The sequence below is a fragment of the Cetorhinus maximus genome, chromosome 32 (assembly GCF_964194155.1).
Source record: "Cetorhinus maximus chromosome 32, sCetMax3.hap1.1, whole genome shotgun sequence".
NCBI lineage: Eukaryota > Metazoa > Chordata > Chondrichthyes > Lamniformes > Cetorhinidae > Cetorhinus > Cetorhinus maximus.
In genome coordinates this window covers 6204707-6219832 of record NC_135910.1, presented here as the reverse complement: position 1 = coordinate 6219832, position 15126 = coordinate 6204707, and the positions used below count along the sequence as shown (strand labels likewise).

General features: G+C 41.4%; 1 protein-coding gene across 1 annotated transcript in view; it reads left to right on the top strand.

The window, feature by feature from the left end:
- LOC144671280 (ryanodine receptor 1-like) overlaps positions 1-15126 on the top strand; it is a 473493-nt gene that overhangs the window by 411545 nt on the left and 46822 nt on the right. The window contains exons 84-88 of the mRNA XM_078533089.1: positions 941-1029; positions 1399-1527; positions 1793-1897; positions 3753-3782; positions 10621-10650. Coding sequence (XP_078389215.1) covers positions 941-1029; positions 1399-1527; positions 1793-1897; positions 3753-3782; positions 10621-10650 — 383 coding nt within the window. The remainder of the gene's footprint in view (positions 1-940; positions 1030-1398; positions 1528-1792; positions 1898-3752; positions 3783-10620; positions 10651-15126) is intronic.

Below are 15126 nucleotides of genomic sequence, written 5' to 3'. Positions count from 1 at the left end.
GTGGAAGTTTACCATGTGTAATAGTTGAACAGTTTACACCAGTGCAGGGTTTCTAAGTCCAAGCAGTAGTAAACAGTGGATGTTTGAAAAACACTGATCTAAAGCATGTTTCTGACTTTAAGTTTCTGTCCTCAACGGAACACTTTTTGCTAAATACTGGTGAGAGCTACACTGGTATGAGTTCTGTCTATCCCAGGAAACAAGTTTAGAGTCAGAGCTTATTGAACATCAGATTAATTTGGATTGACCAAATCTTCCATTATAAGCCTACTTCAATCAGTTTAGTTCATGTGATTGCCTTATACTTAAGCAAGAATGGGAGAAAGAATGGAGCAGAGAAGAAAACTTCACAAAACAAAGAAATAACAATGTCTACCTTGTGCTATTAAACTCTGAGGAAAGAAGGCTTACATTTATGTCATGCCTTTCATGACCACCACGCATGTCAAAGCGCTTGGTATCCAATGGAGAACATTTGAAGTGTGGTCACTATTGTGATGTGGTAATATAGAACAATAATAAATCCCATTGTAATCGTATTCCTGTCCCAAACTCAACAATCCTTTTTTCAGTTTGGTTCCTAAGTGTTAATGTTAAATTAAAAATACAGTTAAATGTGAAGCAACAAGTGCCAGTAGATAGGTTTATTTACCATTTGTCTATGCTTATAATAACATACATGCATGAGTAAAATCACAGCTCTCCTGTTTTATTCTTCTTTGCTGTTTTGTATCCATATTTTAGTGCCTGTAACAATTCTGGACAACGTAAAGTTTTTCTATAGATGTTGTAGTGCATTGACTAGAAAGGAGTAAATATTACTTTCAGTGCACCGAAGTCTAAACAAAATTCACAGCGTCATCACAAATGTAAGAAATTGAAATAAATGTTACTCTTAAGGAAGAGCTACGCTAACATCGAAAATGCATTTCAATTTCAGATTTCCAGAATTACCTTAGAACTCAAACAGGTAACACCACGACTATCAACATCATTATTTGCACTGTCGACTACCTGCTTCGTCTACAGGTACTACCTTTTTTTGCGTTCTGAAGTTCAGGGTGCTGAAGATTATAATGAGGAAACTGTAATAGCCCATTCAACCTCAGCTCGCTAAATGTAGCACACATCATATTTGGTGCAACGCGCACGTGTACAATATAGTTGCAACTATGCATGTGTGCACAATGCAAAAATAAACTTAAAAGGGAAGAATTAATAGCTTCCATCTCGAATCTATAGAAAAGATATTTCCCTCGTTATAGATGTATTCCTTCACTTTAAGGAAAGTCTGCCTTCCATTCAGAAAGAAGGGAGAATAATTTATATTTGTGAAATGGTGAGCTGTTTGGAATTCTTCCGACTCTATTCTGATCCTGTTGTCTCTATCTGGCCTAGGAATCTATCAGTGATTTCTATTGGTACTACTCTGGGAAAGATGTTGTTGATGAACCAGGGAAAAGGAACTTCTCCAAGGCCATGGCAGTGGCTAAACAAGTGTTTAACAGTCTGACTGAATATATTCAGGTAATGAAGCATCGGCCATCATCTTATTAAAATGTCCATCAGATATTAAACTTAACCTTTTCTGCTCCAGTTAAACCACATTTTCTCTATTTCATTCACAACATGCCTTTTGCAAGTTGTTGCTAGCTGACCATCAATAACCCTATGTTCTTATTTAAAAATAAGAAGTTCTTATAATTTGATTATTAACGTTACCGAAATACATGGTAGAGCGCGCGTCTATCGGGACTTGATATGAGTTACAATATATCAAACTCTGTTGTAGGGTCCGTGCACTGGTAACCAGCAGAGCTTGGCTCACAGCCGATTGTGGGATGCAGTTGTTGGTTTCCTTCATATCTTTGCACACATGATGATGAAGCTTGCACAGGTAAGTGGGTTATTCTAGTAACAAATGATCGTAGGTTTATTTCACTCCTTTTTGAACCATTTATCTAAATGTTATTCTGCTTTTCTAAAATATCCTGGATGGAGTGGTGCAGTGTATTGGAGCAGTCTTTTCACGATTCAACTGCAGCCCTGATGGCCGAGTTGAAGTTTTCTTCCGTGATGGTGGTTTAGGCCCCCAGCTCAAGTCAGTTTCAGCAATACCTCTAACCTGAATTGGGTATTCCTGATTTCTTTCTTAATTCAAGCATGTAACCAAAATAAATGCACATATTGGCGTGCTAATTTTGAAGAAACAATTTCAATACAGTTTTGGTCATCATAGCTCCAGCTGTTTGTCAAGATCAACTTGCCTGGGGATGGTCCTCACAGTATTATCAAAAATTTGTGTTTATTTTACTAATTAGCTACTTCATCTTAGATAAAAGGAATAGCTTCAATCCTCCAGAGTTGGCACTGTAAAGAGTCCTGCGCATAGTCAATGGCTGTTCACCCAATATTTATCTAACATTGCCATTGTTATAGTGAGCTTAGCTTTATTGGTGTTGTGTGCTGCTTCTGACAGCAAATTCTAATGAGGTTGCTGAGTGAATGCTAAACCATAAATTATGACATTACTGTAAAGATTAAAAGATTTAGTAATCTAAAAGTTATTCTGCTTTTCTATAATGTCCATTGCACTCCATAAGAGTGTAAGTCAGGGATGACATGAAATCTTGTTATAAAAAATTCTTTCGAGTTATCAACAGTCACAGATTGCAACTCTTTCGAGTTCAATCACAGTTCTTGGTTTCCGGAAGTGGGACATGAACCCACAACCCTCTGATTCAAAGGCGAGGATGCTATGAACTGGGCCACAGCTGACACCTGGTGCAACCATTTATCCCTCACGAAAAGTGGTAATGTCGCCAATTTGTTAATCTAATGAGCAGTAAGGCAAAACTGCAGTGTCCTGTCTTGAAGTTAGCTGGGAAAAGTAGCCTTTGGAGCCATTTCTCAGTTAATGAGTTGGAGATTTTTAAATGATGTTGATCACAGCTGCAAACTGCATGGCTGATCAGTGAAGGTGGGGAAAACAAGGAAGGAAATGACAAACACACAATAAGGAATAACATAAAAGGAAGGGCAGGAAGAGTAAGACTACGCATAGCTTTCTATTCAGGAAGGTATATATTATTAATAAGTAATACAGTAATTTCAGTACTGAAATATCAATAATATTTTTATGGTAATAGGTTATTCTTGACCCTTGAAATGCATGAAGTAAGAAATTAAAAGACCAGACAAGAAGTATAGAGTTTTCTGGAATACCAGAGTCAATATAACAGCGAGTAAATTTCCCATAATAGTATCACATTTTGCCTTGCAGACTGGTTATCAGAGAAGGATTTTAATATTTTACCTGCAAGCCTTTTCATTAGTCACTATTGTCACTGGTTTCACAGAACCAAGATTGTAACACAGCATTTTTTTAAAGTATAAATATTTGTTTTACTAGAATCTGTACATTGTTTTAATCAACTTAAATTATAATTTCTGAGGGAAAATGTGCCCTGAGAAGTTATATGGAATGCCATCATTGCTGCCAAAGAATGTCCATGGAAATACTGCAGCAGTAATGTTGTCAAAGGTACTTCTGGGGAAATAACTATGTTCCAAGAGCTACTCTGCAAAAATATTCGCAGTCCATCTGAAACTTGAAGGCTTTGTTTCTGTAGAAGTAGTGTGTTTGAATAAAATATTATGTACTTTTAGAAGAAAAATGTAGGGAAGATGAATGAATTCAAAACATTTCCCACAAAGTGTCTAAATATCATTTTTATTCTGATGAATAACAGATGCCTGATAATCGAAGATCCAGAAATAGCGTAAGAATTTTGTGTACTGCAGCTGCCATCTCATGCAAATCGTTTGCCATAAACGCTGTCATTTTAATTTTTCATTTGGGCACGTAACTCTGTAGTTTCCTTTGATTATCTGTTTCAGTGATACATCAGGCTTAACTTTCGCTTTCTATCAAAATGTTCAAGTCACCGTCGAATTTAGGCACTTTATATAAATTGTATTTAAGTGTCCTCAATAGCCAATCACAAAACACAAGGGAGGGAAGGTACACATGTCAAGCATCCATTTCAGGAATTGGGACTTTGTTCTTAGCAGTGTACCATATTAGAAGGTTTTTTTAAAAGTTTTTTTTTAACCTGAATGAAAGGCTGCTAAGTCCAGTTTTCTTACTGCAATGCCGCTCTGCTTCACTGAAAACAGTGGGAAGCTACTGAAGTAACTGCCTCTGTCTGGCCAAAACAATAATGCACAAAAACAAATTCACAATTACTATTACCTCAAAGGCAATTTCACATTATCGGGCTTAAAATGTTGCCAAGCATATCACAAGAACAGATTAGGTCAATTAATGGTTGCGAAAGAAATAATTTGACCTTTTTTCTAAAAGACGTGGTTTATGTCTTTGCTTTTAAAATAATTTGAACGATGAGTGAAATTTGATTTTTGGTATCTAAACATCCCTTTAGCAGATTGCTTTATATAAAAAAATATGAAATGGATGTAGGAACAGTATACTTTCTGTTCTCCAAAAGTTTCATTCATGTATCTGTAGTAATGAACAATTGCAGTTTATCAGACCATGTATGTTGTGCCTAATTTTGCTCACCACCCACTTTCTATGTACTTTATCATCTTCTGCCAGGAGTGCAAAACAGTCACCAATACTGTTGACATTACTCCATTATTATCCAACAGGGGAAGCACTTGTGATGTTGAGATTTTTTGCATTTCACCACTATTATTGTAAACAAATTTAAGTATGGGCCAACTCTGGAACTAAAACTCACAGCCATCTTGTAATGAAGCCAGCACTATTACTTCTAGGCTATCAGGCTGATATGTTAACTGCACAATTGCTTTGGTCTCTAACACACAAAAGGAATGACCATTTATATTATTGTGTATCTTCCATTTGCTCCAATGTATAATTTTGCTTCAGGATAATCCATTGTAAATCTTTGCATTAACCTTTAGTGTATCTGTATCATTTCAGAACAAGAAATTATCATCAGGTTTTTCAGTGTATTGGATGAACATTAATGTCATTTTACCACATTGTCACCTTAAGTTTAAAACCCCTTTTTGTAATTTTTTTTCCAAATATTCTTAACGATTGTTAGATGGGATTATGTCCTGAAAGATCTTGGGATTTGTGGTATAATTTTAGACCAAACTGTGATGGCAAACGAACAAACAACCTAGTGTGATGCTATAAAACTACAGTCTGTTATGTTTGTCTGTAACCGTTAGCCCTACATTTGTTGGTCCCTAATTGATTGCACAAATATCTCGCCAGTGGTAACAGAGCTAAAGCTGATCTTTTACAAGATTAAGAAGTCTCCAAATGCAAGTGACTCATACCGCCTTTTCACAAATCAAAGAATACACGGGATTCCCCATCATTTGTGAGACATTCTATTAATTTGAGAGTTAACAATGACTAGGATTCCCTTGCATTTGTTGAGAGTTTTATTTTTCGCTTCTGTGAATTATCAATCATAACGTTTTTGCACAAGATAACTTTACTGCAGTGTTTTGAACTTCTGTTGAACCTGAAAAACACTTTGCTGCATCATGCTTTATGTGCACTTAGTAGTTTGACCTACAAGATGTGTTTTATACACTAATGAGCACAGAAGTGGCCCTGGACTTTTGCAGTCAGAGGCAAAGTGATGGCATTCGCCACTGGCCTTGAAGAAAACTGCCCAAAATGATCTTGCGATATCTGGCTCTGGCATCTGGCATTTATTTCACTTTTCCCAACATTAATTTCATTCTGAAGCCAGCTATAGGAAAACTCTGCCGTTCATTGGGGGCGTTTTTTGTATACTTTCATGGAATGTTAGCATCACTGGCAAGGCTAGCATTTTATTGTTCATCCCTAATTGCCCTTGGATTGAGTGGCTGGCTAGGCCATTTCAGAGAGCAGTCAAGAGTCAATCACGTTGCTGAGAGTCTGGAGTCACATGTAGGCCAGACCTGGTAAGGACAGCAGATTTCCTTCCCTGAAGGACATCAGTGAACCAGATGGGTATTTACAACAATCGATAATAGTTTCATGGTCACTATTAATAAGACTATCTTTCAATTCCAGATTCATTAATTGAATTTAATTCCCACCAGCTGCCAGGGTGGGATGTCATTAAACAGACTAAGCAGCTAACCACATTGAAGCATTCTCTCAGGCAGTAAAAGCAAGTTTTATCATTCACATTTTCTAATTTTGCAGAAACGAAATAAAGATTGGGACATACACAACAGATTGAGGTAGAAGCTGAAATATCATAACATTTCTATGTTATTTTCAGCATCGAATGGAGAAATTTGCCATTGCACAAACATTTAATTTTTCAAAACTAGAGAGGCTGTCCAGCAGTAACTATGACTTAGTATTCATTAAAAACTCAGTTACATCTCATTTAACAAGGTGTGACTTTCTCAAGGGTTTCTATAGTAACACTAATCACATAAAGTTCACATTAAATTTGTGATTTCTAACTGATTGTCATCTATGAAGGCTTCACTTCCTGTGGAGAAGTGGGGAATCACTGACAGCAACTATTGGATTTTCATGTTGAACTGTGCATGTGCAAACACCAGAAGTTGCTTTCAGTTTCACAGAATAATGATGGAAAATGCTGGCTGTTTCACTGTTGTTACAATCACAAAATCTAATAGACATTGTGATACTAGCATAATTTCTCAGGGCATTCTTTAAAAAGTTAATAGCACTAAAAATATCTCAGAATTGTGATTCACAGGCAAGATTGTAGTGAAGATAGTCTGTACAGGGCGAGTAATTCCTTCCTGCTGTCCATTGCTCCAGTTTTAGCTGATGCGCCTTAACTACATTACCAATTTTCCCATTCGGTTCTCCTGAGCCTGCTGATTTCCCAGCCAGCACACCAGGGGCTGGAAATAACATGAATCTTTTCCATACCCCTGTTATATGCACAAACAAATTCCCAACTACTTAGGGTGGCTGCATCAGACAGACCTAATTCCACGGAAAAATTGGGCAGAATTCACAGAAAAATTGGGCAGAATTTTTTGTCCCACGGGCGGGTGAGTGCCCAACCAGAACGGGAGTGAAATAGTGCGTGATGACATCGGGTGAGCATCCCGACGTCATCGCGTGCTCGCAAGATATTTCGCTTGGCGGGCATACACAAGTGCTGGTGCAGCGCCCACCATTAATTAACAAGCCACTTAAGGCCCTTAACAGTCCAGTTGTCTGTGATTTTACATTGTCCATGCAATTTTATGCTCGTCGCACAGGCAAGACTGGCAGGCAGCCAGCCAACATTTTCACAAATCTCATCCAAGAGCAGGATAAAAAGAGTCAGCAACATTGCCAGTATGAGTAGTGAGGATCTTTGAAGATAGTTTGCAGCTGGTTGTTTATTGGTACTTAGCAGCTTCATCTCTGTTCAGGGCCTCATTGTTAGCATTTCTGGGCCTCATTTCAGGACTCATTGGTGTCTGCCAGGCCCCTGGAGGATTCAGACCGCATGAACCCTTCTAGGTATCAGACAACCTTCTTTTACCCAGATAATGGGGATTGTGGTCTCTGCTGGTGGCACCTCCTCTTAGGAGGAAGACAGGGGCAGAAGGGAGGGGAGGCCAAGTGTCCCTATGCATCATCCAGGGGAGTGACCTATGGGAGGAGAGATGCAGGCACAGTGGGTGGAGGGCCAGCAGGTAGTCCAAGGTGGAAGGGGCCGCAGAAGACACCACAATCCTGTTGCCAGGGTATACAGGCGGCGATGCTGCTACCTCAATGTGTCTGAGGCGCAATGCCGAAGGAGGCTCTGCCTCTCAAGGGAGAGCGTGACCTCCATTTGCCAGATGATTGGCTCCGAGATCAGCTCCGATTGTGTGGGTGGACACCCCATGCCTGTGGCTCTGACGGTCACAGTGGCCCTCAGCGTCTATGCCTTTAGGTCTTTCCAGGGGTCAGTGGGTGATCTGTGTGGAGTCTCCCAATCAGCTGTCCACAGTTGTGTCAAGCTGGTAACAGAAGCTCTGTTTAGGTGGGTCCTGACCTTTATTCTTTCCCATACAGACAAGGCCAGCCAGGCTGAGCGTGCCAGGAGCTTTGCAGCAATTGATGGATTGCCCCGCGTCCAGAGTGCTATCGGCTGCACAGATGTGGCCGTCAAGGCACCAGCCGGTCAGCTGGGTGCCTTTGTGTGTGACTACAGAACGCAGGTTCTGCAAGTCTGTGCAAGGTACCCTGGCAGCTCCCATGACACGTAGATCCTGAGACACACCTAGATACCGAAGCTCTTTAGCGCTCCAGCCCGACTGATGTGCCCTCACTAATGTGCACCGAGGTACTAACTGCCGACTCTAATGCCCACCGAGGCGCTGATGCCTGCTTCAGAGAACTGGTGTGACGCAGGTGAAAACGACACCCGGTGGTCCTCCGATGTCAGGTGTGGCCCTTCGGGGGGTCTGCAGATCAGATCCCTGCTGGCGAACCTAAAAGGGAGAAGAGCAACATGTCATTAGCTAAAGTCATCAGACTGTCACTGCAACATGCCAGGCACCCTGGTGAGACAATGGAGATCTGCATCACGGTGCCATCGTCTTTCGATGATCAGTGGGGACTCCAGGTTCAAGGCTCCCATCAATGAGGAGACTATGCTAGAAATGTTGCACAATCCAAAAGTATCTCCTCTGTGCACTGCACTCTTACCTTCATGTGGCACCCCTGCCTCTCCACGCCCAGTTGCACGGGGAGCATGGCATCTCTCCAGTTCCAGGGCATCTTGCTCGAACCAGGAGAGCAGCAGCAAGTTGGGTGGGCCTCCGCCTGTACATGCCCTCTTGGCTTGGTTATGGCTTCTCTTCTCCTGACAGGACAGAGGAGCATTGATTAATCCACACTCTACCTGCAGTGCCATTGCAAACTGGCCAACCCCAGCTGAGGAACACATTGCAGGGCATATCTGAGTCGTGGCTCTCGAGCCACAGGGCACTCAGTCCAAGCAGCCAGGGCTCACCCCTTGGCCAGCTCCGGCTTAACACTTATGCACACTGACCCATGCCACATGGTACCCTTTCTGAGCTCAGCAGGTCATTAAAGCACTGCTGGCACTGCAACCATGTGCACCGCACCACATCATGGCTGCTCACTAGGGCTGCCACCTCCTCCCATGCGCTCTTGGTGAGGTGTGGTGGCCTGCCCCTCCCATCTCTGGGGACAAGGGTGTCCCCCCCCTGGCAGCCACCTCCTCCAGGAGGACAGTGAGGCACTCATCAGAAAAGCAGAGGGCCGAGTGCCCACCCAACCTGCCCTCTCACCTGGCGTTTGCTGCCACACTCGAGTCCATCTTTACAACGGCAGACAGGCATCCTTCCCTGGCAGTTTTTCAGGGGCTGCCTGGGCCGGTTTTTGATCTGCCGCCGGGTCACCTGTGGACCTGGCAGCCGGCAAGCCCCTGCCCCGCTCGGCCCTTTCTGGCCAGTGATGAGCCACGTTTCACGCTGGGCGGGCCTTAATTGACCCGCCAGCATGAAATTACAGTCAAGTCCCGATCGCGGGCAGCGTTCAGTTTCGTGTCCGCTCCCGGGCCCACCCACCAGTCCTGCCCAAAGAGGGCAAAAATCCCCCCCCATAGAGCAGGGCCCAAAACTGGTGAGAATCCAATGGAATGGAGATCTGCAATCTCTACCACCCCATTAATGTCTTAAAGGTAAAGCAAATTAACCTAACAACATACACTTAAGTCTGCATGATCAGCATACACAATATCAAATGTAATTGTTGTTCTTGTAATTATGTTCTTAATAATCTAGCAATAAAAAGAGATTGTCAGCTGGATAAAGTGATTTACAGATAGGCACAAGTCCTAACTATTTGCCATTGAGAAAGAGTTCTACTCTGCTGTAGTCACCCCATCTACCATGTGCTAAGACTCCCAGAGATTTTCCTGGTCATACATAGTTCTAGGAAAGCTGTGAGCTTTAGGCATTGTTTGTTTGTTTGCCATACAAAACAAATCTTCAATTTTCCCACATAATCTACCAAATAAAAATATTGATGCTACAAAGTAGATACCTATTATCATTGGAGTAATACCAATAATGGAGACCTCTCCATTTCACTTGGCCCCTTTTGTTTTTTCAGTTGATTGACTATTGAAAGTTCCCCCCAGCACCATTGCTTGTGAGCAGTGTGTTGTCTAGAGATTCTCATTTCGGTCACTCCACATGATTGAGAGCAGGTAGACTGGGTTGCGGGCGCATTGTCATATCATATGATATCCTATAGTGTTAAAATTTAATAATGATAGTAATACTTTAAATGGTAGCTCAGGAAGGTAATGTGTAATAAGATTTATATTCAGTATTTTTTACAATTTCAAGCTAGCATTCAGTATTGTGTTTGAAGTCACAATAAGACGTCCAAAATATTTACAAGGGCCTTCATTTAGTTTACAATATCCCTTTGAAACATGTGTTGGTTTTGCTTTTCTTCATGTGTAAGCTTTGGAAAGTCAGACTGACCTTTATGAAAGGGAATGGGCCATGTCATTTCACCTTGAACAGTATAAAAGGAAAAGTCATTGTATAACCTCAGGTGTGATGCCATTTTAATGTATAATATTTATTATTTGTTATCATGCATAAAAGGAACATTTTTGGATTAAAACACGGCATGAGGTAAGTTTTAAACATCATCTACTAAATTACACGAATTTACCAAAACCAAGCTTATCATGATTTTTTTTTGAATACTGAATGTGTTAATTTAATGGTATAGTTTCAGGAGCATTTTAAATAAAAGAAAAACCAATATCTGAAGATTTATTTATGTCAAAGCAGTTGTTGCTTGAAAAGGTAGTGCCTTAATATTTGGGTGGCATTTGCATTTCTTTCTTCTGTATGTGATTAAGTCAGTGAGTTACTGTCTGAATTAAAAACAACTCAGAATTATGATTCATGGGCAAGAGCTAGACTTCCTACCAATCTCAACTACCTGGTCTTCTAGCCTGCTTGACTCTCCAGTAAAGGCAGTAAACAAGTGCCCTTAGATGAGGTTGACATACATTTCACTTCTACGCAGCTGGTATCCTGGAGAAATCTCAATTGTAGTATCAACTAAAGTGATCTTGAATGTTCAAACTTAGTCTGGAATGATTCCTGGAAATATTGATTCAATGATTTGCTAAATTCATTCACATTGATAATGTATTACAGAGAAATTGCAGAGAGGTGCACTGAGCTGGTAGATAACTTTGATTGTCCTATGGCAACATTTTGTTGCTAACCACAATAGTGTGGGCACAGAGGATAGGGAGCAGGAAACTGTGGCCAGGGAGGGATAGGAGGGAGGATTTAAGGATCGCTACCTGAGGCACTGCAAGTAATGCTGACCTATCAGTTATCTGTATCTCGGTGAGAAATAGTGTATACATGAGGCTTACTCAGTCTCTGGCTTGTGTTAGCTCCCAACACCTGGCCTGTAGCCAAAGAGCAATGTCCAAAAGCCAATTTTGTCATGATGATCACTGCTCTGGGTGCTTCCAGGCACTAACAATAGATTTCAGTAGCATCAATCAGTATGCAGTTCACTGCTTGTTTATAGATTAATGTGCCCTCTTACATCCCATGATACCATTAATAGCAGAAGACTCAGCACCTGCATGCAACACCAGCTAGTGCCATTGATGGCACTCATTTTCCCAATCAAATACCTTTCTAAGTATCTTTCAACAGAAAGTGTTATTGTTCTTGAATCTACTGATGACCTCTAGCAAAAGAATGATGTAAGTGATTACCTATTTCCTAGAAAACACCTTGAAGTATATTTGCTGACAGTATCAAAAGTGCCCCCTCAATTGTTTGGAGGAGAAAATAGAGTGAAAACTTGGTTCCTGAAGATGGCTTGCTTGCTTACAACTGCTTTGTTTATCATTTGAAAAGGTATATACCTATATGTATAGGTTGGGCATTTGGTTTTATTTATGTATAGGATAGATTTTCGTTTGTCCTGTGCCTGGGGAATCTATCAGGGAAAAGAGACAGAGAGTTGGCTTTTCAAGACTCCTAGAGCTCCCCACAATGTCTAATGGAACAAGCCCATTGCAGCTATTTTAATGAAGTGGGAGGAGTGTTTCCATTTTACTGCCTCAAATTGCTGGGACTCTGCTCAGTGAACAACTCTGGCACAGGATGGCCATGAAGGTCCAGGAAGACATGACCTCCAGCAGCAGCAGCCAGAAGGCCTGCGCTCCGATGTTTCCCTCATTGCTTTGTACCAGTCAGAATGTGGACCTGGGCCTGGTTTCTGAAACTTGCTTTGGGGAGCAAAAATATGCTAGCTGCTGCCTTACAAGCAAGGTATGCTGTGTCTATGAACCCTGTAGTGGAGAATATACCTATTTATGTGATACAGTATTGGGGGGGAGCAGGTGGAAGTACAGGGCTCATACATCCTTGCCACAATGTGGGCACATCCCCATAGTGCACACTCTCCTTTTCCCCTCCCTCTAATTCCTATATAACAACAGTTAATACCTCTCCAGGGTACTTGATTGGTTGCATAGCACTTTGGGAAGCTCTGTGATCGTGAAAAGAGCTATATAAATGCGAGATTTTCCTCATTTTCTTGGAGAGGCAATACCAAGCAGATTTATAGCCAATTCAGGAAACTGATTTTTCCCTTTCTCCTCAAAGGATCCCAGGCAATCTACATGTTTAACATTGTGTTATTGCGATGTCCCCTTACGCTACGTGTACTAGTACACGTACTTTCTTATGTACTGCTCATGAGCAATGTCTTACTGAAAGAATGTCCTTAGAGGTCTCCTGAAGACATGCTCATGTTCCCTCTGACTGTCCACCTTTGTGTTACAGACCCAGCAAATTTGCCTTTGTGCCAGGAATAGCCTGCGTCATACCAGCTATGGAGGGGTCTACCTGCGTAGGTGTGCCTCTGCTGTCATTTGCCCAAAATCATGCCCAGCCAAAGGGCTGGTGGCAACTTAGTTGCCACCCACCTCTATCTGTGCTTCTCAATGCACGCACTTTTGGAAACCGATTCCTACCAACACCAACCAAGAAAATTATGCCGCTATAGGATCTTTGAATGCTGCATTAATGATTAGCAATCAACTGTCTGATTTGCCAACACTATCCAAGCCAGCTTACATTATTGATGTTGAATGAGGCAAGTGACTTCTTCACCAGTGGATGCTTATGAAGGATCAATTTTACTGATAAGCCTATCCAGTGAGAATTACGGACAATATAGCAATATACCATGTGCCTCCATTCAGCAATAGCAAGCCCTTCTTTAATCATCACTTCTGCCCTACCACTTCAGAGGGCCAGCATGATGTGCCGAATCTCCTACTTCTGTGCCGTAACCATTTTACGAATCACCCTATTTTCCCTGCTTAAACTCACTTAGACCTTCCAATATTTCACAGCCTGGACGAGTGCCTGCTCATATTTTGTAGATGAGGCGAGTGCTGAGATGAGTATTGCAGCTTTGCAGCACCCTCCTGTGTTTCCTGGCTCTCTGAGAAAAAGATATCACATGATGAATATATGGGCATGGCCTTGTACATACTGCTGTTGTGGTGACAGGAAATCATGTCTTGCAATAGAGTACAAATACAGCTTTCAAGTCAGTGAATGTCAAAATCACTGTGGTTAATATAAGCAGTTATCATCACACAAACCAAAAATATTGCCATGTTCACCAACTTCCCCAGAACAGGCCCCAGAACCTCTTTGGCCTCTCCGCCCACAATCTAGATGAAGTTTTCTCATAGTGAGTAAGGTTTTTACCTGTTGAGTCTTGTCAGTAATCCATACATTGATGCTTGTTGAAAGCTGCTATTTTTTGAAAAGGAAAGCACGGTATGCATTACATAGGAAAACATTTTCAAAAGAGAAATAAAGATCGAAGACCACTGGATCTCTTGTTAGGCATAATAAAATAAATTGTTAAACACTTCACTATTGCATCTTCAATTGTCAAAATGGGTACTATAAATTCTAAGTAGTTAGCCATCAGTCTTTCCTGGCTTTAGTTCTGCAAATCTTTCCTTTGTAGTCTATTCTACTAGGTACACAATATTACTGTTACTTCTCTTTAGCTTGCCACTTTGAGCACATTAATGGATTTATTTGATCTGAAAATACTTTTATGTATAACTACTTAGGCAACTATGCCTGATACCTGCAAAACTCCTTAGATAGGCAGTTGTAGCAGTGTAATTTAATTGACAATCCTCTTCATTGCTTATCATGACACTAATTTTTAAATCAAACACCAGTTGCGGCAGGATTGACACGCCATTTTCATGCACCTAGTGCATCCTCCAGAAAATGGCATCCCACAGGTAGTCAATCCTCTTTTATTTCTCAGTTGATCATCTGACTGATGGAGAACACATTGCAATTCCTTCATGACAGTTAATCTGATGGGTCTCTTCAGTGACCTAACATCTCCTTGCCCGCTCTTAAACACAACCGGATTGGCACACTGAGCATTATTTAAATGCCTTTGTCACCTCCAGGCCCAATAATTTCAGCACTGTTCTGGCCGATCACCCACCTTGGGTCATCCGTATTTCTGCTGTGTGCACCCTATCCCACACTTAAGTTGCACCCAAAACTCTCCTTCATCCTTGCTGATCTATATTGGCTTCCATCCCCCAAACCAAATTCTCATCCTTGTTTAAATCTCTTGATTCTTCAGCCCTCAAGAATTATGCAACTTCTTCCAGTCCTAGTTTTCTCTCCCCATACTCTTCCTCTGACCTTGTCCATGTGCTCCCATCATCCTAACAGTGGTGCCCATCCTTTCAGCCACCTCAACCTGCTTTCTACACTTAACCTTTAAGCCTCTCCATCTCCCTCTCCACCTTAAAACTCCCATTTTTCCTTGTGCTTCTCTGAAACCCCAGTGGATGTGTATTTTCTACATTAGAGGTGTTAATTGTGATAATTGGTGAGTGTCTCAGAGGATTATTGCAGTGTGTTCTGATCAGCTTTCAGTTGTGTTAGTGGAATGATCATCGGTGCACTGAGTGGAATTGTGTGTTCCTGTGAGTGTACTTCTTAAAAGGAACAAAAATTAACTCTCACTTAACACAGCCTGTTCACTAAGAGGGTGTGAACCCC